The sequence below is a fragment of the Salvelinus alpinus genome, chromosome 8 (assembly GCF_045679555.1).
Source record: "Salvelinus alpinus chromosome 8, SLU_Salpinus.1, whole genome shotgun sequence".
Classification (NCBI taxonomy): Eukaryota; Metazoa; Chordata; class Actinopteri; order Salmoniformes; family Salmonidae; genus Salvelinus; species Salvelinus alpinus.
In genome coordinates this window covers 56,104,431-56,129,393 of record NC_092093.1, presented here as the reverse complement: position 1 = coordinate 56,129,393, position 24,963 = coordinate 56,104,431, and the positions used below count along the sequence as shown (strand labels likewise).

Here is a 24,963-nt window from a genome sequence, read left to right as displayed (position 1 = left end):
ATTGCCATCTGTCCTGTGTCCTCTGCAATCAGAGCAGAGCAGAACAAGGGCCAGGTCCCATGGTGTTTTTCTGAAGCCTTTCCACAATGCACTGCTCTGTGGGGTATTTTCACAACAGCGGGCACGTTAAATTGCCTCACCCCTCATGCCCCTGGGATGTTGTTTAGTCAAAAAAAGTTGTGATAATGTCCCTGTTCGTAGTTAAACAGGCCACCACTAGAGGACAATGTCAGATAATTACTGTCTGGAGCATGTGTGGAACTTCTAGTTCATGCTTAGTTACAACTATGGGCCATCATATACAGCAGTAGCGGGCACTATCATCCAGAGAGGGCTGGTGTTTGTCCAGACCTTCGCTCCAACCAAGCAGTAACACATGTGATTCATTCAACTAATCAAAAGTCAAACTAAATCAGGTTGGCTTGTCTGGAACAAAAGCCTGGACTCACACTGGCCCACTGTCGAGAAGATTGGACACTCCTTTTACTGTATACGGTCTCTGGTAACAGATGGCCCTGCTTAACACCATCTATCACCTCCGAGAGCACAGGTCAGATTAATATGATCAAGATTTTAGGAAAGAAGTGCTTATTTATGTCCTATTCCTCTCCAGACAATCTTGTCACTGAAGCATCTGGAATGTGTTGCATCGGAACTGAAAGGAATCGAAAGGCATGCGACGGAATCCTCAATACACAGGAGAGGCAGGTGTTGGCAGGTCTCTGGTTTCACAATAGGATGTGTGTTGCCTTGGCGCTGATGTAAGGATTGCACTGGGAACCAGGGATATTAAAAGAAGGCCAATGCCTGTCTGATTTCCCCACGCGTGGACACCGCCCGAGAGAGGCTTTACATGGAAACCGGCCTTGTTTTCCCCACAGCCTCCTCATTCATTCCTCTGTCATTCATGTGTCTTGTGATACTTTGAGCTGCCAGACCTTTTGCCCTAGACTTCATTACCGTACTTCAATAAACATCGGTGTAATACATCCAGTACCAGTCATTCAAGGGTCTTTATTTATTTTGGACTATTTTCTACATTGTAGAATAATAGTGAAGTCATCAAAACTATGAAATAACACATATGGAATCATGTAGTAACCAAAAAAGCATTAAACAAATCAAAATATATTTTAGATTTGAGATTCTTCAAAGTAGCCACCCTTTGCCTTGATGACAGCTTTGCACACTCTTGGCATTCTCTCAACCAGCTTCACCTGGAATGCTTTTCCAACAGTCTTGAAGGAGTTCCCACATATGCTGCTTTTCCTTCACTCTGCAGTCCAACTCATCCCAAACCACTCAATTGGGTTGAGGTTGGGTGATTGTGGAGGCCAGGTCATCTGATGCAGCACTCCATCACTCTTCTTCTTGGTCAAATAACCCTTACACAGCCTGGAGGTGTTGAAAAACAAATGATTGTCCCACTAAGCGCAAACCAGATGGGATGGCATATCGTGGAGAATTCTGTGATAGCCATGCTGGTTAAGTGTGCTTTGAATTCTAAATAAATCACAGTGTCACCAGCAAAGCACCCCCACACATCACACCTCCTCCTCCATGCTTCATTGTGGGAACCACACATGTGGAGATAATCCGTTCACCTACTCTGTGTCTCACACAGACACGGCGGTTGGAACCAAATATCTCAAATTTGAACTCATCAGACCAAAGGACAGATTTCCACTGATCTAATAATGTCCAGTGTTTCTTGGCCGAAGCAAGTCTCTTCTTCTTATTGGTGTCCTTAAGAGGTAGTTTCTTTGCAGCAATTCGACCATGAAGGCCTGATTCACACAGTCTCCTCTGAACAGTTGATGTTGACATGTGTCTGTTACTTGAACTCTGTGAGGCATTTATTTGGGCTGCAATTTCTGAGCCTGGTAACTCTAATGAACTTATCCTCTGCAGCAGAGGTAACTCTGGGTCTTCCTTTCCTGTGGCGGTCCTCATGAGAGCCAGTTTCAACATAGCTTTTGATGGATTTTGCGACTGCACTTGAGGAAACTTTAAAAGTTCTTTAAATTTTCCAGATTTACAGACCTTCATGTCTTAAAGTAATGATGGACTGTCGTTTCTCTTTGCTTATTTGAGCTGTTCTTAATAACATAATATGGACTTGGTATTTTATCAAAAGGGGCTATCTTCTGTCTACCACCCCCACTTTGTCACAACACAACTGATTGGCTCAAACGCATTAAGAAGGAAAGAAATTCCACAAATTAACTTTTAACAAGACACACCTGTTAATTGAAATGCTTTCCAGGTGACTACCTCATGAAGCTGGTGGAGAGAATGCCAAGAGTGTCAAGGCAAAGGGTGGCTACTTTGAAGAATGTAAAATATATTTGGATTTGTTTACCACTTTTTTGGTTACGACTTTTTTGGTTACTACATGATTCCATATGTGTTATTTCATAGTTTTGATGTCTTCACTATTATTCTACAATGTAGAACATAGTAAAAATAAAGAAGAACCCTTGAATGAGTTGGTATGTCCAAACTTTTGACTGGTACTGTAGTTAAAGGCAAATACGTTACACCAGCAGTTTAGAGAAGTGGCTGTACATCATGTACATTGTAGTGTATATCTGCTACACTAACGGTTGAAGGTGAGAGACTCAGGTGTGATGAGGGAAGCCTTGAGCGACTGATGGTTGTCCCTGATGGTTGTCCCTGATGGTTATCCCTGATGGTTGTCCCTGATGGTTGTTTCTGATGGTTGTCCCTGATTGTTATCCCTGATGGTTGCCCCTGATGGTTGTCCCTGGGTCTCTCTAGTAAATGCCAGGAAAGGAGTGATGAATGCAGGCTGCCCTTGTGGCCTCTCCTCTGACCCCTCACCTCTGGCCCCCTCCCCTCTGGCCCCCTCCCCTCTATGAACCCTGCTCTGAGTAATCCTGTGGACGGCCACTCAGCACTCGGGGCTTACTGGGAGCCAAGTTTAAAAAGGTGGATACCTTACAGGCAGATTAGTGTCTGATTTACAGCTCCAGTAAAAATTAACATAGTAGCTAACTAAGCTAACATTTCTGCTATACAGAAATGAACATGCCCATTCTCCTGATCAACAAGATGATGAGTAGGAGATTGAAAGACAGGCTAGGAGAGTAGAAGTAGGTAGTAGTTTTGCCTAGACAGACCGACACCACACAGTGGTAAGTTATGGAGGTGCCGATATCTGAGGTGGAGGGGACTGCGGCTGTCCCTAAAGCAGGGCAGGGGCACTCACCTTAGGCTTGACCTCACGGGGCGCAGTGGAGGAGGTGGTGGCTGCAGATGCAGAGCGGCTGGCTGCGGACAAGGGCCGCTTGTGGGCAGTGGTGGGGGTGGGGGCCTTGGGCATGGGCGTTTTTTTGCTGAGTGTGGCTGAGGTGGAGGAAGGGGTGGGGCGTTTGGGGGCGGCAGCACTGACGGATGCTGCCGAGCTCGGCCGCGGCTTAGCAGCGCTCGGTTTGGTTGCCCCAGCAACAGGCTGGGCGATGGACGGCACACCAGACAAATGGAGAGCAAAAGAAAGAACAAAAGAAAGCGAGAAAGAAAACAACAAAAAACAAATGATAACAGCAGCAGGATAACAACAGCAAGTTAACAGCAACAGGATAACAGCAGCAGGATAACAGCAGCAGGATAACAGCAGCAAGATAACAGCAGCAAGATAACAGCAGCAGGATAACAGCAGCAAGTTAACAGCAGCAAGATAACAGCAGCAGGATAACAGCAGCAGGATAACAGCAGCAAGTTAACAGCAGCAGGATAACAGCAGCAGAATAACAGCAGCAGGATAACAGCAGCAGGATAACAGCAGCAGGATAACAGCAGCAGAATAACAGCAGCAGGATAACAGCAGCAAGATAACAGCAGCAGGATAACAGCAGCAAGTTAACAGCAGCAGGATAACAGCAGCAGAATAACAGCAGCAGGATAACAGCAGCAGGATAACAGCAGCAGGATAACAGCAGCAGAATAACAGCAGCAGGATAACAGCAGCAGAATAACAGCAGCAGGATAACAGCAGCAGAATAACAGCAGCAGTATAACAGCAGCAGGATAACAGCAGCAGGATAACAGCAGCAGTATAACAGCAGCAGTATAACAGCAGCAGGATAACAGCAGCAGTATAACAGCAGCAGGATAACAGCAGCAGAATAACAGCAGCAGGATAACAGCAGCAGGATAACAGCAGCAGAATAACAGCAGCAGTATAACAGCAGCAGGATAACAGCAGCAGAATAACAGCAGCAGAATAACAGCAGCAGGATAACAGCAGCAGGATAACAGCAGCAGTATAACAGCAGCAGGATAACAGCAGCAGGATAACAGCAGCAGGATAACAGCAGCAGGATAACAGCGGCAGAATAACATAAACAGGATAGCAGAAGCAGCCCTAACCATAATCAACAGAATACCAACAAATGGAACTGTGTGCCTGACAAAAACAAAAACTCAATGAAGAAGTTACATCGAGTTAAAATCTGCACTAAAACAACAAGGACCAAAATCGTTTTATTGTTCTGATAATAATGTTATGACTGATATTACTTAAATGAAAGTGAGTTCCATGGACTACTTTTAGTCTTATCCCACTACTATACGGATAATGAAGAAGAAGCAGCAGCAGCGTTAGCAGCATGAATGATGTAGGATTTGATAATGTTCCTCTTTAAACCTTGACTCTGGCCTACCTTGGTCTTCTTGTCTGGACTTGGCAGGTCCCGGCTTGGTGCAGCACCGCTCCCATTGGTTGAAGGTTTACTTGCAGGTTTTTTGGCCTTATCAGCTGTCTCTGCTATCTTGTTCTTTTTCCTCTCAGGACTTTTAAGCTCTTTTCTCTCGGATTTCTCATCCTTCGCCTTGTCTGTTTTCTCTGTCTTCTTCTCCTCTTCTACCTTGTCTGTTTTCTCTGTCTTCTTCTTCTTCTCTTCCACCTTGTCTGTTTTTTCTGTCTTCTTCTTCTCTTCCACCTTGTCTGTTTTATCTGTCTTCTTCTTCTCCTCCTCCTCCTCCACCCTGTCTGTTTTCTCTGTCTTCTTCTTCTCTTCCACCTTGTCTGTTTTCTCTGTCTTCTTCTCCTCTTCCACCATGTCTGTTTTCTCTGTCTTCTTCTTCTCTTCCACCTTGTCTGTTTTCTCTGTCTTCTTCTCCTCTTCCACCTTGTCTGTTTTCTCTGTCTTCTTCTCCTCTTCCACCTTGTCTGTTTTCTCTGTCTTCTTCTTCTCTTCCACCTTGTCTGTTTTCTCTGTCTTCTTCTTCTCTTCCACCTTGTCTGTTTTCTCTGTCTTCTTCTTCTCCTCTTCCAACTTGTCTGTTTTCTCTGTCTTCTTCTCCTCTTCCACCTTGTCTGTTTTCTCTGTCTTCTTCTCCTCTTCCAACTTGTCTGTTTTCTCTGTCTTCTTCTTCTCTTCCACCCTGTCTGTTTTCTCTGTCTTCTTCTTCTCCTCCTCCTCCACCCTGTCTGTTTTCTCTGTCTTCTTCTTCTCCTCCTCCTCCACCCTGTCTGTTTTCTCTGTCTTCTTCTTCTCCTCCTCCACCACCCTGTCTATTTTCTCTGTCTTCTTCTCCTCCTCCACCACCTTGTCTGTTTTATCTGTCTTCTTCTTGTCCTCCTCCACCTTGTCTGTTTTCTCTGTCTTCTTCTTCTCCTCCTCCACCTTGTCTGTTTTCTCTGTCTTCTCCTCATCCTCCACTTTGTCTGTGGGCTTCTCTTCTCTGTCTGTTTCTTTCTCAGCTGTTACTGTTACCTTTCCAGCATGGGCTGTCTTCTCCTTGTCAGACTGTGTTTCCATCTTGTCAAATGTGTTCGACTTCACTGATGTCTCCTGTTTTTCTGGGGTCTTCTCCACTTTTTCAATACTCTGTTCTTTCTGTTCTGTCTTCTCAGGTGTTTCCACCTTATCCATCTTCTCTACCTTGTCAGTCTTCTCGTCCTTATCCATCTTCTCAGTTTTTTCTTCTTTGTCGGTCTTTTGCACCTTGTCCATCTTCTCTACCTTGTCAGTCTTCTTGTCCTTGTCCATTTTATCCATCTTCTCAGATTTTTCTTCCTCATCTGTGTTTTCTGCCTTATCTGTTGGCTCCAGCTTTTCTGTTTTCTCTGCCTTGTCCATTTTATTTATCTTCTCTTCTTTGTCCAGTGGGTCTGCGTACCCCACCTTCACTGACGCTTCAGTCTTCGCAGTCGTATCCTTCTTCTCCACTTTGTCTAGCTTATCGAGCATCTTAAATTGGTCCAACTTCTCGAAGTTGTCCATCTTCTCCTCTTTCTCTGGTTTGTCCATCTTATTGGATTTTACTGTGAGAGAGAAAGAGAAAACACAACATATTTTAGAACCATACCGATCATGTGAATGAAGTGTCATGACTCTATCTCCTTGGTGAGGATTAAAGGTGCCAGATAAGCTCGGCACATGGCTGACAGATAGCTTTTATAACGAACACCCCCAAGACAGAAGAAGCCGACTCCCAGACAGACAGAAAAATGCACACATACAATTCTCGCGTTGCAAAAACATGTATGCATGCACCAACACAAACCTATGCAGTTACACATATACCAGCCCACACGAAGACACACAACTACTTCCATTTCATTTAGGCTACATATTGCACTAGTACAGTACATAGTGTCACCTTCATTCTACAAACCATACAGTATCTTGAAGTGTTCTGAGTAAAGAACAAAATATTTATCTTCACAGGGAAAAAGCGGCAGTGGTTTTTAAAGACCCTTTGGTCACTGCAAATGTTTTATGATGTAGTGCCTAATAAAGTATTGTCTTCTAGTAAAATATGGCTTGTCTAATAAAGTATTGTCTTCTAGTAAAATATGGCTTGTCTAATAAAGTATTGTCTTCTAGTAATATATGGCTTGTCTAATAAAGTATTGTCTTCTAGTAAAATATGGCCGTGAGCGTGCGGCAGGCCGGTCTGTCTGTCTGTCCTTCTGCATTAGACCCAGGGCTGGACACACTGAGATATGGCAGCACAGTCACCCAGAGAAAGCCTAATTAGCATTGTCACATCTGCTGAAACAAGCTCTGCAGCCTTGACACTTTCAGTGGAGGGACAAGACCCGACTGAGCCTTGGGTAGAATATGGGTGGAATAGGTCATCAAGAGGACACACAATCACCATAACTCAAATCTAAAAAACTCAACAGAATGTTCTAGCAATGTGCAGTATGTGAAACACAAAAACTCACATTTCCAACGCTTTTTTCCTGGACATATCCCTGAAGCTCTGCACCCTTCCATCCCTCTGGCTGGCAACGCCCCCCTCTCCAGAAGCAGGTCCCATCCCTCACCCACCCTCATTACAGGGCAGGCCATCTGGGGTACTGGCCCGCTCCATGCCAGAGGAGAAATTAGTGGCCTCAGGCCCTAACGTTCCCACAACGCCTCGGGCCCTGAACCCTAATGTTCCCTAATGTTCCCACAATGCCTCAGGCCCTGAACCCTAACGTTCCCTAATGTTCCCACAATGCGTCAGGCCCTAACGTTCCCTAATGTTCCCACAACGCCTCGGGCCCTGAACCCTAACGTTCCCTAATGTTCCCACAAGGCCTCGGGCCCTGAACCCTAACGTTCCCACAATGCCTCAGGCTCTAGCTGTAGGACTAACAATAGTTACTGCCAGTACGTGACAGAAAGGCAGGGATACATTTGTGTTTCTAAGTTAGATGCACTACCATGTGTCAGTGCATCTTATGTTTACTATACTGATATGCTGATACAGAGCTAAAGGGCTGATAACATTAAACAGCTGGACAGGAGAATGACCTAATGGAACCAATACACCAAGAAATCTAAAATGCAAAGAGCAAATAGCTCAGTCATTTTTAAATAGACCCGTATCTTCATGGCTAAATAACCAACTAAATCAATATGGATCCAGGGGTTTGTGGAGTAATACAGAAATGCATACTATCTCAGCTGTGCAGTGTGTCAGCAACAACCCAGGAAAACAGTTCATCCACTATATACCATGGATGAGATATCGTTGACTGTCATATTTCCACCCTATAACCCCCACTCCCATTCGCTTAAAAGTCCATTAGCTACATACACTGTGATGAGATCTGAAATGAGACATTCTGAAAGGGCTCAGCATAATCAGCCAGAGCAAAAGCCCAACTGCTTTGTGTGAGAGGAGGCAGGATGGTCCACTTACCACCTGACCCTACTTCAATTACTGCACACCTAAATCCCCTACCTTTGGTAATACATTTCCAATTGTTTTGTCGAAGCACCCAAATGAGCAATCAGAGAGCAACGGGCTGTCTGAAGAGGGGGGTCGTGGAGCAGGGGGGAATATAGGGGGGAGGAGACCAGCGTTGAGCCGACAGAAAAACCCATTGCTAGCAGAGACGCCTTACATGACCAAATATGGTGCTCCACAAACTTTAGAAGAGGAGAACAGAGGAAAACCAGAGAAACCAATAGGTGAACTAATATAATTAAGACCCAAATCCAGTCAGACTACACAATATAGTAATTTGGTGAGTGCTTATATTTGTCCTACTTCATACATGTACCAGTATGTATTTTATACATGTGTGAATTGGAAATGTGGCACATCTAAATAACTTTTTCACCTTGGGGATTCGAACTAGCAACCTTTCGATAACTGGCCCAACACTCTAACTGCTAGGCTACCTGCCACCCACGACAAGACAAAGGGAATTGAAGAAGTGAAGGCAGGACTACTTGAGGCTTCGTCTCTATAGTCCACAGCACAAACAACAATGAGCTTTAATGGACATACATATAAATCACATATATAAACTTCATATCTTACTTAGCGAAGATATTTGAGATCCAATGTGCTCCTTTCACCCCACCCATCCAAACAACCTCATCAACTGTGCTCCATTTTCATGTTATATTCACTAGGTACTGGATGAATACCAACAGAGGTGATCTGTGGAGTACTACGAGAACTTTGGGACCTATAAAGCCGCTGAAGCCAACACACTCCAACAACAACCTCAACAGCCAGCTTTGTGTCTCAGTCTCCCCATTCACTGAGCAGCAAGGGTAAAAAGGTAAACAGGCAGCCATTTTGAAACCCTTCAGTAGAAGGACATTAATAAATCATGAATAGAGCATCTGATTAGAATCATCCGTCACTCTTAGGGTCTATGAGGCTGATATCATTGTGAGGGAAGTCATTATCTAGAGATGTGATGACATTGCGGCGGTCACCTGTGAAGCCATTACATACAGTACCAGTCAAAAGGGTTGTTCTTTATTTTTCACTATTTTCTACATTGTTGAATAATAGTGAAGACATCAAAACTATGGAATAACACATATGGAATTATGTAGTAACCCAAAAAGCATTAAACAAATCAAAATATATTTTAGATTTGAGATTCTTCAAAGTAGCCACCCTTTGCCTTGATGACAGCTTTGCACACTCTTGGCATTCTCTCAACCAGCTTCACCTGGAATGCTTTTCCAACAGACTTGATGGAGTTCCCACATATGCTGAGCACTCATTGGTTGCTTTTCCTTCACTCTGTGGTCTAACTCATCCCAAACCATCTCAATTGGGTTGAGGTCGGGTGATTGTGGAAGCCAGGTCATCTGATGCAGCACTCCATCACTCTCCTTCTTGGTCAAATAGCCCTTAGACACACCTCAAGCTCTATTAAGGTGGCTAAACAGCATTGAATCCATTTTCTGACCCTTGTAATTTTTTACGAGGTGATAAAAAAAACATGACAGATACTAACATCTTCACGTGGATGTTGAGCCCATTGGATTGCTTCTTCAAGTACCATCATTGCATCAGATGAGGAAACCCCACTTGTTACCAGAAAATGTCAATGTTAACTATGAGGAAACCCACACTGGGATCCTACCCGCTACAACACTAACACTCAACACTACCAATGAACAATATCAACATACATCTCCTGACTACTTTCTTGGGTATTTATTTCTGGTTCCTCAGATGACTAGATCAATCCTCAAGGCAAACATAGTCTCATTAAAATACAGTCATTACACCTCCAACTCACCTGGAAAGCCTTCCAAAGGAATGATCCTCCTCAGCGACACATCAAGGAAGCTGCTGGCCATCCATAGAAAGTCTGGAGTGATTTAGTGAGAGTGGATGCCATGGTGTTTCATTGCATTCAGCTGCCAAAGAAAGGAGCCATTCTTGTTCATGCTAAGCTGCTCATTTGGTGTGTGACTCAAGTGTGGATCTGATCACCACAAAGGCTTATATTCAACAAGGCAACTTCAAAAGGCAGAAATAAACGAAAAACCCAGGCAATTAATCAAAAGTAATTCCATATGGTGTCAGGCTAGACAGTCAGCTTTTGGAAGGACTTAGGCATCATCTACCGAATACTGTATACTGGCATGACACTAGACATACACACACAAGGATGATCCACATTCATCATGGCAACGCTTACTGCAGGCATCATCAACTAAATTCAGACGTGAGACAATTTTTTTCTGGAGTGGTCAGGGGGCCGGAAACATAATTACAAAATAAATTGAGTGAAACAATGCCCAAACAGATATAATGTTTCACTAAAACATCATCCTTTCAAACCTTGCTTCCATTTTTATACAATCACATGTATCTCTATATATCTCTCTATTATGCGTGGGAATACTTTGGAACAGATTTCCAAAATTAAAATCACATGGAGTTGTTTGGCTGGTGTTTTTACCGTTTTTTTATGTCCAACAATAAAAATGTTTTGTTCATAAAACTTAGGGGGCCAAATAAAATCACCCAAGGTCCAAATTCAACTAGTGGGCCGCCAGTTGGGGAACACTGATTTACTGGGTCTTTTTTTACTCTGCCCTCTGGATTGGAGTTATTTATCTCTCTGACACACACACACACACACACACACACACACACACACACACACACACACACACACACACACACACACACACACACACACACACACACACACACACACACACACACACACACACACACACACACACACACACCACAGTTACTGCACCGCATCCTTGATGGCAAGACAGGTCATTGCATAGGGCTTTTCTAATCTACTATGTGACAGACGTCAGGAAAGGTCAGGAAAGGTCAGGAAAGTGTTGATAATACAGTGCATTTGGAAAGAATTTAGACCCCATCACCATGTCCACATTTTGTTACGTTACAGGTGTGACAAGCTTGTAGCGTCATACCCAAGAAGACTCGAGGCTGTAATCGCTGCCAGAGATGCTTCAACAAAGTACTGAGTAAAGGGTCTGAATACTTATGTAAATGTGTTATTTTCAGTTTTTTTATTTTATAAATTTGCACAAAATTCTAAAAACCTGCTATTGCTTTGTCAGTATGGGGTATAGTGTGTCTATTGATGTGGGGGAAAAAACGATTTAATACATTTTATAATAAGGTTGTAACTTAACAAAATGTGGAAAAAGTGAAGGGGTCTGAATACTTTCCGAATGCACTGTAAGTGTTGATAATATATGAACCTAAAGTCTCTATTTCATCCAGACCTCCATCAAATCAAATCAAGCTTCATAGAACACATTTCAGGCATGAATGCAACATAACACGCTTCACAGTTACTTGCCTAGTTAAATAAAGGTAAAATAAAAAATGTAAAACAGGAAAAATTGTTGGTGCTTTGGCTCCAACAATAAGTTGGATTTGATTTAGCTGGAGGAAGTTGTGAGCCATCCAAGTATTTCAATTACTAATATAGTCTAATAATTTATCTGTGGAGCTAAAAATCCTCTGGTGACAGAAATTTAAAGTTGTTCATCTATTTATTTTACCTTTATTTAACTAGGCAAGTCAGTTAAGAACAAATTCTCATTTTAAATGACAGCCTAGGTACAGTGGGTTAACTGCCTTGTTCAGGGGCAGAACGACAGATTTCTACCCTGTCGGCTACGGGATTCGATCTTGCAACCTTTCAGTTACTAGTCCAAGCTCTAACCACTAGGCTACCTACCACCCTCATATAGTAGTACACTGTGGCCTTGGTAACAGCATGACCATACAGAGAGGCTCAACTTAACCGTGACCAAGCACGGGGAGGAGAAAAACCATTTGAGCTGTGCTGATGAGATCGGGAGGGTTCTACAGCTCTATGTCCCCCTGGGCAACGGGATTCTTACGCACAAGCATCCACACCGTTCACTCACTCACTCACTCACTCACTCACTCACTCACTCACTCACTCACTCACTCACTCACTCACTCACTCACTCACTCACTCACTCACTCAGACACATAGACATGCGCACACATAGGAACACTGAGACAAATGGACACAGTGAAACACACACAGACACACACCAGTGTTCATTTTGGCACTCTTTTTAAACATTTACAAGATGAGGACATGAGTTGAGTTATTCACCCAGTCAGATATAGAGCAGTTATTTACCTAGTCAGATATAGACAAGTTATTTACAAAGTCAGATACAGAGGGGTTATTTACCCAGTCAGACATAGAGGAGTTATTTACCCAGTCAGATATAGAGGAGTTATTTACCCAGTCAGATATAGAGGAGTTATTTACCCAGTCAGATATAGAGGAGTTATTTACCCAGTCAGATATAGAGCAGTTATTTGCCCAGTCAGATATAGAGCAGTTATTTACCCAGTCAGATATAGAGGAGTTATTTACCCAGTCAGATATAGAGGAGTTATTTACCCAGTCAGATATAGAGCAGTTATTTGCCCAGTCAGATATAGAGCAGTTATTTAACCAGTCAGATATAGAGGAGTTATTTAACCAGTCAGATATAGAGGAGTTATTCACCCAGTCAGATATAGAGGAGTTATTTACCCAGTCAGATATAGAGGAGTTATTTACCCAGTCAGATATAGAGCAGTTATTTAACCAGTCAGATATAGAGGAGTTATTTACCCAGTCAGATATAGAGGAGTTATTTACCCAGTCAGATATAGAGGAGTTATTTACCCAGTCAGATATAGAGGAGTTATTTACCTTGTCAGATATAGAGTTATTTACCCAGTCAGATATAGAGCAGTTATTTACCCAGTCAGATATAGAGGAGTTATTTACCCAGTCAGATATAGAGCAGTTATTTACCTAGTCAGATATAGAGGAGTTATTTACCCAGTCAGATATAGAGGAGTTATTTACCCAGTCAGATATAGAGGAGTTATTTACTCAGTCAGATATAGAGGAGTTATTTACCCAGTCAGATATAGAGGAGTTATTTACCCAGTCAGATACAGAGGAGTTATTTACTCAGTCAGATATAGAGGAGTTATTTACCTTGTCAGATATAGAGTTATTTACCCAGTCAGATATAGAGCAGTTATTTACCCAGTCAGATATAGAGGAGTTATTTACCCAGTCAGATATAGAGCAGTTATTTACCTAGTCAGATATAGACAAGTTATTTACAAAGTCAGATATAGAGGAGTTATTTACCCAGTCAGATATAGAGGAGTTATTTACCCAGTCAGATATAGAGCAGTTATTTACCCAGTCAGATATAGAGGAGTTATTTACTCAGTCAGATACAGAGGAGTTATTTACCCAGTCAGATATAGAGCAGTTATTTACCCAGTCAGATATAGAGGAGTTATTTACCCAGTCAGATATAATGGAGTTATTTACCCAGTCAGACATAGAGGAGTTATTTACCCAGTCAGGTATAGAGGAGTTATTTACCCAGTCAGATATAGAGGAGTTATTTAACCAGTCAGATATAGAGGAGTTATTTAACCAGTCAGATATAATGGAGTTATTTACCCAGTCAGATATATAGGAGTTATTTAACCAGTCAGATATAGAGGAGTTATTTAACCAGTCAGGTATAGAGGAGTTATTTACCCAGTCAGATATAGAGGAGTTATTTAACCAGTCAGATATAGAGGAGTTATTTACCCAGTCAGATATAGAGGAGTTATTTAACCAGTCAGATATAGAGGGGTTATTTACCCAGTCAGATATAGAGCAGTTATTTACCCAGTCAGATATACAGTAGAGGAGTTATTTACCCAGTCAGATATAGAGGAGTTATTTACCCAGTCAGATATATAGGAGTTATTTACCCAGTCAGATATATAGGAGTTATTTACCCAGTCAGATATAGAGGAGTTATTTACCCAGTCAGATATAGAGGAGTTATTTACCCAGTCAGATATAGAGGAGTTATTTACCCAGTCAGATATATAGGAGTTATTTACCCAGTCAGATATAGAGGAGTTATTTACCCAGTCAGATATAGAGGAGTTATTTACCCAGTCAGATATAGAGGAGTTATTTAACCCAGTCAGATATAGAGGAGTTATTTACCCAGTCAGATATAGAGGAGTTATTTACCCAGTCAGATATAGAGGAGTTATTTACCCAGTCAGATATAGAGGAGTTATTTAACCAGTCAGATATAGAGGAGTTATTTACCCAGTCAGATATAGAGGAGTTATTTACCCAGTCAGATATAGTGTAATGGCAAGAGGGATTTAGTCAATAAATTGTTTACTATCTATTTTCCTATCTGTATGTGCCAGCAAGTGTTTGAATATAGACGACTGGTAATGTTACCATGGCTACGTTCAGTTGAAAAACGTTCTAGAACGTTGCAGAGAGAAACGACCCTGAAGAGAGCCAAAGTTGTTCCGTATTCAACATGTTAGAGAGGCATGTTTGTTCTACGTAGCATATTTCTATCAGAACGTTCCAAAACATTGATTCCTGCTGAATGCACCCCCAGGTTGTTAGCTACAGCTAGCTAATGAGGTAACATGACTAAACAAGGTTTATCCTAAACAAACTGTTAACGGTCCGGTCCGATACGTTTAATTAATGTAAAATGCGTCCCACCAATGCACGATAGAAAGTAAAAACTGTATTATGGGTCATATATTTTCAACGGTTTCTCTGAGGAAAAGAGGGAGACTTGGCTAGTACATAGGCTACAGAACCTGGCTATGAAATGTAGTGGAGGAAAGTACGAGGGTTGAGCGAGACTACACATTCGTAAACCTTTCTATACTCAAGGGAGGGAAAAACATAGCTACAGTAGACTGTTGTTTTACTATTAAACTCAATTCCGTTATTGTTTTTAATTTCGTAAAGCAGCTTGTGTTTCTTAGCCAGGCGAATGGTATCTAACTAGAAGACTGGTGGGGACTGGTTAGCTACGAGGAAGCAGGAGAGTGGCCTCCGTGATGTGTAATCGGAGGTGGAGCCGGAGCAGAGCCTTTCTGCCCACACTCATCGCTTGCCCCCCCCGCAGCTCACCAGCTGATGTCGGCTGGGCTGGGTGTTCCGGGTGGTGCGTGTCCTTCCCACTGCTGAACAGAACTGCGCTGCGCATCTGTTCTGCTAATATTAATTGTGCTTCATCACTGAAAAGCTCTCAATCTTTTCAAAACTCTTGGTCAGTCCACTTAGTAGTCAGAGATAATATAATATGATAAGATAGTCTCCGTCAACTGAAATTAATAATAATTTTCCTTAAATTATAGGTTTTTTTCGGGGTCTATTTAGTCAGCCATAGTCTCGTCAATTGCCACTGAAAAATAGGTGTGACTAATATTTTAGTCACTATTTTCGTTGACGAAATTAACACGGGCACACACACACAAGACCAGAAAAAAACTAACAGAAGTGTAGAAAACACATCTACACGAAAAAGGCCTTGCACCATTACTACAGAGCACTCCCTAAAACATTAGAAGACACAGTCATTATTCTGTTTAGTAGAAGATAATGAGTGGAACATTGTATGACAATTATCTGCTTCGTTCTGGGGGTAAACATCCCAGTATGACTCCAAGTCATGAAGAAAGACACTGGAGTAATTCAAAATGACAGCAGCATGTAAAATGACTGGAGCTTGTTTGTGTTTAAGTTCCATTGTCTCTCCTCCAGCCTCATCTCCTAATCGCTCTCTCTAAACAGGGAGAGGGAGAGGGAGAGGGAGAGGGAGAGGGAGAGGGAGAGGGAGAGGGAGAGGGAACCAAGGGAGCCAGTACAAATACATCTAGGCAGATGCTTAGACTGGGCCAGACACGTTTCACTCTCCGTAGGACCAGACAGGGCAAATCTGCTAATTGATATTCCCCACACTGCCGTTGGGGAGCCAAGGCGAATGCCTGAACAGAGCTAGTTGTGAGTTGTCAGTTGTGAACCTGCATGTGCAGGAATTCATGAAAGTGCAAGCGCCACATGAATACCCTATGCACGCAAACTGCCTTTGAATGGCCTTGTCAAGCCAGCGCACACTCACACAAGGTAACACACGCACACAGTAACACACAGTAACACACACGCATACAGTGAATCAGACAGACTGGTGGTATCAGCTCAGTTGTGAATCAGACAGACTGGTGGTATCAGCTCAGTTGTGAATCAGACAGACTGGTGGTATCAGCTCAGTTGTGAATCAGTCAGACTGGTGGTATCAGCTCAGTTGTGAATCAGACAGACTGGTGGTATCAGCTCAGTTGTGAATCAGACAGACTGGTGGTATCAGCTCAGTTGTGAATCAGACAGACTGGTGTTATCAGCTCAGTTGTGAATCAGACAGACTGGTGGTATCAGCTCAGTTGTGAATCAGTCAGACTGGTGGTATCAGCTCAGTTGTGAATCAGTCAGACTGGTGGTATCAGCTCAGTTGTGAATCAGACAGACTGGGGGTATCAGCTCAGTTGTGAATCAGACAGACTGGTGGTATCAGCTCAGTTGTGAATCAGACAGACTGGTGGTATCAGCTCAGTTGTGAATCAGACAGACTGGTGGTATCAGCTCAGTTGTGAATCAGTCAGACTGGTGGTATCAGCTCAGTTGTGAATCAGTCAGACTGGTGGTATCAGCTCAGTTGTGAATCAGTCAGACTGGTGGTATCAGCTCAGTTGTGAATCAGTCAGACTGGTGGTATCTTTGGGTCTGATAATGATTTTAGTGAAGCAAAAGTCACCGATTACGGATATACGTGCCGATATATAGTTTTTTAGAGGTGGAATGAAAAACAGACCTTTTTAACACTATTATGCTCCAAATGATGAACATATATTCTAAATGATGATTTCTTAATTAAATATTAAAATTAACATTATTTAAGAACATTTTATTTCTGGTTTACATGATAACCACCAACAAGAAGCTATATTCTCTATAAATACAAAACACCTGTTCAGTTTATCTTCTTAGGTACAACTTAAAGATGTGTCTAAGGCAGTGGATGAGAATCCAGATGTGTCTGTGCTGAAGCACCACGAGCACACTAATAAACCAGAAGGGCTGAATGAATTCAACTTTGTCTGAAAGTAAATCTGAAACTGCACTGTTGACCAAGTTCTTAACCTACTGCATGTAGTGAAACGCAGTAACTTGCAGTTCGTAATGCCACCACTAGATGTCAGCGTCAACATTTCAGTAGATTCACTAAAGTGCTTAACAACAGTCAAAGGTCATGTAAACAGACGTATTTATCATTCTATGTATATAATATCGGCGATTTATCTGTGGAATAAAGACCGATACAACTATTTCTGTGAAAGACTAATATCGGCTGATAATATTGGTCAACCGACTTATCGGTCAGGCTCACACACAATCTGGGCCATCTGCAATCTGCAGTGCCAGACAGCTTCACCATTACCTACCCTCCAATGTGGTGAAAGGGTTGGTACCCATGCTTTCACCAAAGCCGGTACCAAGGTTGGTGCTCTTACCCGCTCCAAAGCCAGTGCCCGAGTTGTTACTCATGTCTGCGCCAAAGCCGGTGCCCAGGTTTGTGTCCATGCCCAGGCCGGGGCCTGTCCCATTGAATGCCTGACTACAGAGGGGTACAGGCAGCAGCACGTCCTGCTCCTTGTCTGCCCCTATCCCCTCCATGATGCCCTCTAGAGGCGAGGTGCCCCTACAGTCTCTCATTGGGGGGAAGGGCGAGAGGTTTAAGGTGGGGTCTTGGTCCTGCCTCAGGTCAGAGAGGGTGGCGCCTGCAGCGGACAGTGTGGGGGGCGCCTGGTCGTCTGCCACCGTCATTGAGCGCTTCATGGTGGAGTGGGAGGAGCGGCGCAGGGCGCCCATGGGCGATGTCAGCTCGTCCAGCCCAGCACCAGGGTAATGGTCAGGCAGCTCCAGGCTAGAAGGTACTGAGAGGTGGGAACACTCAGACATGGTCCGACGCATGGCCTTCCGCTGCTGTTCAGCACGCCCCATGAAACAAGGCTCAAGTTTCACCTCCTCCTCTTCTTCCTCATTCTCCTCCGAGGAGCCCTCGGCCATTTGACGGCCACCTAGTGCTGACGTGCTGTCCTCATCCTCCCTCTCCAGGTAGTTGTCATTGACAACCCCGATGACACAGTAATTAGTGGCGCCAGTATTCTGGGGTGGAAGGGTCTCGAGGTTCCACGCTCCGGTGCTGTCTGGGCCTGGTTTTAGCGAGCTAGAGGGCGAGGGTACGTCCATGCGTCTGGCTGGGGAACCAGGTACGGGGGGCAGTAGGACACCGTTGTTCCCATAGCCCATGGGGGAGGGGGAGGAAGACGCTGGGCTTTCTGGACTCTCCCCGGCACTGTCTAACCCAGGAAAGCCCCCCCTGCCGGGTACCTTGCGATCCGCATCCATGCCACTGCCTGCTGGAGGGTCAAAGAAGCACAGCTTGTCCTCATCTGTGAGTCCTGTGGCCCCTCCGAAACTCCTGGGGGGCCCCATGTCTCCATGCTGCCAGTCCCAGTCCTGGGTGGCTGCGGAAGGGGCCGCGGAGGGGACCTTACACAGTTCGCTGTACTCCGAAAACGGAGAACCAGGCTGCTGGTTGGAGAGAGAAGACATGCTTTCCCTCCTTTCTCACTCTCACTCTCGTTTTTTTCCTCAGGCTACGATTCTTTGTCCTCTCTTTGTTCCCTTTCCCCTGTGGGTCTGTTGTTCCTGCTGGTTAGGATGCACAGGTGGGTTCTGTCTCGGCTGCAATAGGGGCAGTGATGAGAGCGAGCGTGTGTGTGTGTGGTGGAGCCTCTCTCAGTGTGCTTCTTCGCTCTCAATCGACCAGGAGGAAGAGGAGACTGAGACTGTAAACTGGATGTGCTGCCCTTTCTCTCTCTCTCTCTCTCTCCTCCCTCACTCTCTCTCTCTTTCCCTCCTCAATCTCCATATCGCTTGCCCTCCACCCTTTCCATCTCTCTCCCTCCTCTCTCTTTCTCTCTCTCTCTCTCTCTCTCTCTCTCTCTCTCTCTCTCTCTCTCTCTCTCTCTCTCTCTCTCGCTCTCTCTCTCACTTCCAGCCTTTTGCATGGCTATTGGTCATGTGACTAGTGTGGGTGCTCATTGGCTGCTGCCGACTCACAGCTCCCTGCCCCTGTAGAGGAGCATACATCCCCCTCCTCTCTTTTTACTCTCTTTCTTTCCCTTTCTACCCCCCACCCCCTCTTCCTTTCTACCCCCCACTCCCTCTTCCTTTCTACCCCTCTCTCTCCCCCTCTTCCATACTCCTCCCTAGGCAACCTGCGCTTACAGTGATAGTGAGGGTTATGACACACACACCTAGTGAGATGTGAGTGAGGTCTGGAGCAGCTGCTTTAGGGGAGTATGAGCCTCGAACAGCAAAGTGATCCATATCTGGGTAACATCTATTTGACCTCTAACTGTGTCTTTCCACATCACTTTCCCGCTTTGAAACACACACACACACACACACACACACACACACACACACACACACACACACACACACACACACACACACACACACACACACACACACACACACACACACACACACACACACACACACACACACACACACTGTATCTCTGAGCCAGACAGACAGTAGTGTACCCTGACAGAGGCCTCTGTTGAGCAGTGCCAAAGTCTAGAGTGAGAGAGAGAGAGAGAGAGGGAATAATGAATGTACGTGTCTGTGTGTAGGCGTGTTTAGGTGTGTGTGTGGTTCATTCTGGTTCAATCTCAGTCTGCGGCATTACTAAAGGCAAAATGAGAAACTGGAGTACGGTACACAACCTCACTTCCTGGTTTAACACATACCAGTATGTGTTTGTATACCCGTAAACATTTGATAGCAGTCGGTTAAGGTTAGGTCAGTAGCGCCACAGAGTGACAGTTACAGCCAAAATGACAGTTCTGACTGGAAAACTGTCAATATGAACCATGACAAGGACAAGGACCAGGACAAGACAGAGAACATTCTTTGACATTAAGGCCAGCATAACCCTGTTGAAACTTGGTTAGATTTACCCATTTAATTGTTGCGAGCATATGAAGAGCGTCAACATTCTATCTTTGTTTTTATACAGTTCAGCCCAGCATTTAGGAATGCGGGAGAAACATGTTATGGACAACAAGCTTGGACAAATTTCCATCCTTGGATTGTGTGAAGCTTCTGTGGCTTCGAACAAAATAGACAGATTGTTCACAGAGAGAGACTGTTTCTGCTCAGCCTTCATCTTTGGTTTAAGAGACGACCCTGATGGCATCTCGGTCGTCGCCCCCGGTTACCCGAGGAACAAGTCTCTCCCAACAAACATGTGTTCGCTGCTCACCACAAAAACACCAACACACAGAAACACACAGAACGAACACACAGGGCTTTACCAGTCATCCAGTGCCCCTGCAGTAATGAGGCCGTGTTACATTAGCTTCAGTATGGTGCTCTGACAGGAGAGACAGGAACACAATGAGACAGATCAGATCAGTGGGACACAAACAATTCAGATGCTAATCACAAGCCGAGTAGCTACCACAAACAAAATGGCTGCCTACTCAATAGCATGGTGAATGAAGCAAACTACACTGAACAAAAATATAAACGAAACATGTAAAGTGTTGGTCCCATGTTTCATGAGCTGAAATAAAATGAACCCAGAAATATTCAATACGCACAAAAAGATTATTTCTCTCAAATGTTGTGCACAAATTTGTTTCCATCCCTGTTTGTTATTATTTTTTCAAGATAATCCATCCACCTGACAGGTGTGGCATATCCAGAAGCTGATTAAACAGAATGATCATTACACAGGAGCACCTTGGATCCTGGGCCTAAACACCTCCCTCTGCAACTGGATCCTGGATGTCCTGACGGGCTGCCCCCAGGTGGTGAGGGTAGGTAGCAACACATCTGCCACGCTGATCCTCAACACTGGAGCTCCCCAGGGGTGCGTGCTCAGTCCCCTCCTGTACTCCCTGTTCACCCACGACTGCATTGCCAGGCACGACTCCAACACCATCATTAAGTTTGCTGATGACACAACAGTGGTAGGCCTGATCACCGACAACGACGAGACAGCCTATAGGGAGGAGGTCAGAGACCTGGCCGGGTGGTGCCAGAATAACAACTTATCCCTCAACGTAACCAAGACTAAGGAGATGATTGTGGACTACAGGAAAAGGAGGACCGAGCACGCCCCCATTCTCATCGACGGGGCTGTAGTGGAGCAGGTTGAGAGCTTCAAGTTCCTTGGTGTCCACATCAACAACAAACTAGAATGGTCCAAACACACCAAGACAGTTGTGAAGAGGGCACGACAAAGCCTTTTCCCCCTCAGGAAACTAAAAAGATTTGACATGGGTCCTCAGATCCTCAAAAGTTTCTACAGTTGCAACATTGAGAGCATCCTGACTGGTTGCATCACTGCCTAGTATGGCAATTGCTTGGCCTCTGACCGCAAGGCACTACAGAGGGTAGTGCGTACGGCCCAGTACATCACTGGGGCTAAGCTGCCTGCCATCCAGGACCTCTACACCAGGCGGTGTCAGAGGAAGGCCCTAAAAATTGTCAAAGACCCCAGCCACCCCAGTCATAGACTGTTCTCTCTACTACCGCATGACAAGCAGTACCGGAGTGCCAAGTCTAGGACAAAAAGCCTTCTCAACAGTTTTTACCCCCAAGCTATAAGACTCCTGAACAGGTAATCAAATGGCTACCCAGACTATTTGCATTGTGTGCCTCCCAACCCCTCTTTTACACTACTGCTACTCTCTGTTCATCATATATGCATAGTCACTTTAACCATATCTACATGTACATACTATCTCAATCAGCCTGACTAACCGGTGTCTGTATGTAGCCTTGCTACTGTATATAGCCTGTATTTTTACTGTTGTTTTATTTCTTTAACAACCTATTGTTCACCTAACACCTTTTTTGCACTATTGGTTAGAGCCTGTAAGTAAGCATTTCACTGTAAGGTCTACACCTGTTGTATTCGGAGCAAGTGACAAATAAACTTTGATTTGATTTGTGCTGGGGACAATAAAAGGCCACTTTAAAATGTGCAGTTTTGTCACACAACACATTGCCACAGATGCCTCAAGTTTTCAGGGAGCATGGAAATTGGCATGCTGTCTGCAGGAATGTTCACCAGAGTTGTTGCCAGAGAATTGAATGTTAATTTCTCTACCATAGGCCGCCTCCAATGTTTTTCTAGAGAATTTGGCAGTACATCCAACCAGCCTCACAATCGCAGACCACGTATAACCCGCCAGCCCAGGACTTCCACATCCAGCTTCATCACCTGCATGATTGTCTGAGAGATATATCTGGGGTATTTCTGTGTTTTTTTGTGGGGAAAAACTCATTCTGATTGGCTGGGCCTGGCTTCCTATTGGGAGGGGCCTATGTCCTCCCAGGCCCACCCACTCATTCATGTGACATCCGTAGATTAGGGCCTAATTCATTCATTTACATTCACTGATTTCCTTATATGAACTCAAGCTCAACATCTTTGAAATTGTTGCATGTTGCGTTTATATTTTTGTTCAGTATATATACACTTGCTATGTGGAAAAACAAGACTGTTTTTGGATACAGTACTTTGCATGATTCATCCATTTGTTTAACATTTGTTGTTTAGCATTGTCAACCATTCATGATTACATCAGAGTTGCTCACTGTACATTATAGTGGTGTCCTGTACCTGAGTGCATCAACAGCTGAGCCCGGTATACATTAGTATAGTAGAGTATTGTATAGTACAGTGTAGTATTGTATAGTGCAGTGTAGTATTGTGGAGCGAAAATATAGTATAGCAGAGTATTGTACAGTATAGGACAGTGTAGTATTGCGGAGCGGAGTATCGTATAGTGAAGTATTGTGGAGTATAGTATAGTGTAGTATAATATTGTATAGTATAGTACAGTATTGTGGAGTACATTAGTGTATAGTAAAGTATAGTATAGTGGAGTGTAGTATCGTATGGTGGTGTGTAGTATAGTATAGTGGAGCATGGTATAGTATATTGGAGTAGTGTGGTATTGTGGAGTAAAGTATAGTGTACTATTGTGGAGTATAGTATTGTATCGTGGAGTATAGTATAGTGGAGTAGTGTGGTATTGTGGAGTAAAGTATAGTATAGTATTGTGGAGTATAGTATTGTGGAGTAAAGTATAGTGTAGTATTGTGGAGAAAAGTATAGTATAGTATTGTGGAGTATAGTATTGTGGAGTAAAGTATGGCGTAGTATTGTGCAGTATAGTATTGTGGGGTATATTATTGTGGAGTATAGTATTGTGGAGTATAGTATTGTGGAGTATTGTATTGTGGGGTATAGTATTGTGGAGTATAGTATTGTGGAGTAAAGTATGGTGGAGTATTGTGGAGTATAGTATTGTGGAGTATGCTCAGCAGACAGTGGAATAGTAATGTGGATATCTGGGCCATGTCGACCCTGCTGACTCATGCCATGTCGACCCTGCTGACTCATGCCATGTCGACCCTGCCGACTCATGCCATGTCAACTCTGCCGACTCATGCCATGTCGACCCTGCCGACTCATGCCATGTCGACCCTGCTGACTCATGCCATGTTGACCCTGCCACATCGCAGCCCTCTCTCTCCCAAAGGCGTGACATCCAAGCCCCTCAGGGACAGGGACGCAGAGCGCTCCCTCTCCAGTGATGACCCCACTCTGCCTGGCCCAGCTGGGTGGGTGGGTGCACACACACACACACACACACACACACACACACACACACACACACACACACACACACACACACACACACACACACACACACACACACACACACACGCCAATTTACATAATCCCGCTGCGCTACTGAGGTATCGTGCCTAATCGACCAATAACAGACATTAAGTAAGTCCATAATTTAATTTAGCAGTGGACATTTGGAGAAAAGGTGATCGGTGTTAAATCAAATCACATCTCACCTCCTGTTGCACATGTTTGTCTCAGCTTCATCTCTGACCATAGAAGTCATTGTGAGGTGAAAACGGCAGCATAGAAATAGATCAGGTATTTCCAGATGAATCATATCAATGACATATCCTGCAATGTTTCATACCAACAATGGCCCCCCTATGCACCGGAGCCCTGTCGTCTTTCACCAGTGAACTACTGTATATACTGAGTATGCTGCAGAGGTTGGATAGGTGGCCATTAACTAAGAGAACTGATGAGACTAAAAAAGGGGCGTTTATCAAACCCGGTGCCCTACGGAGTATGCAAATAGGCAAATCGGTCAAGCTATTAAACTAGCAAACACTCCCTGGTACATTATTCAGAAGGATTGTTATACACAGAGGTGCAATACTTAAAATGTGAGCTTTACAACTGAGGAGCGGCACAACCTCTTTGAACAGTGAAAGGCTACAGCTGTAAATAAGAGAGAGAGTGAGAGACAGCGACAGAGAGACAGTGAGAGACAGAGAGAGAGAGCGAGAGACAGAGAGAGAGCGAGAGACAGAGAGAGAGTGAGAGACAGAGAGAGAGAGAGAGAGAGAGAGAGCGAGAGACAGAGCAAGACAGAGAGAGACAGTGAGAAACAGCGAGAGAGAGCGAGAGACAGAGCAAGACAGAGAGAGACAGTGAGAAACAGCGAGAGAGAGAGAGAGAGAGAGAGAGAGAGAGAGAGAGAGAGAGAGAGAGAGAGAGAGAGAGAGAGAGAGAGAGAGAGAGAGAGACAGAGAGAGAGAGAGACAGAGAGAGAGACAGAGACAGAGACTACATGGGAGTCAGTGTTATTAATGCATTCACT

At 44.2% G+C, this 24,963-nt stretch overlaps 1 protein-coding gene across 11 annotated transcripts in view; it reads right to left on the bottom strand.

Moving 5' to 3' along the window:
* LOC139583304 (microtubule-associated protein 4-like) overlaps nt 1-24,963 on the bottom strand; it is a 153,603-nt gene that overhangs the window by 30,486 nt on the left and 98,154 nt on the right. For 5 of the 11 annotated variants that reach the window (XM_071414219.1, XM_071414223.1, XM_071414221.1 and 2 more), the window contains 2 exons: nt 4,686-6,292; nt 3,233-3,475 (listed from right to left, as the gene is read on the bottom strand). In XM_071414219.1, coding sequence (XP_071270320.1) covers nt 3,233-3,475; nt 4,686-6,292 — 1,850 coding nt within the window. Of the gene's footprint in view, nt 1-3,232; nt 3,476-4,685; nt 6,293-17,613; nt 19,197-24,963 lie in introns of those variants that run through there. The other 6 variants (XM_071414220.1, XM_071414222.1, XM_071414224.1 and 3 more) reach the window with 6 other exon arrangements.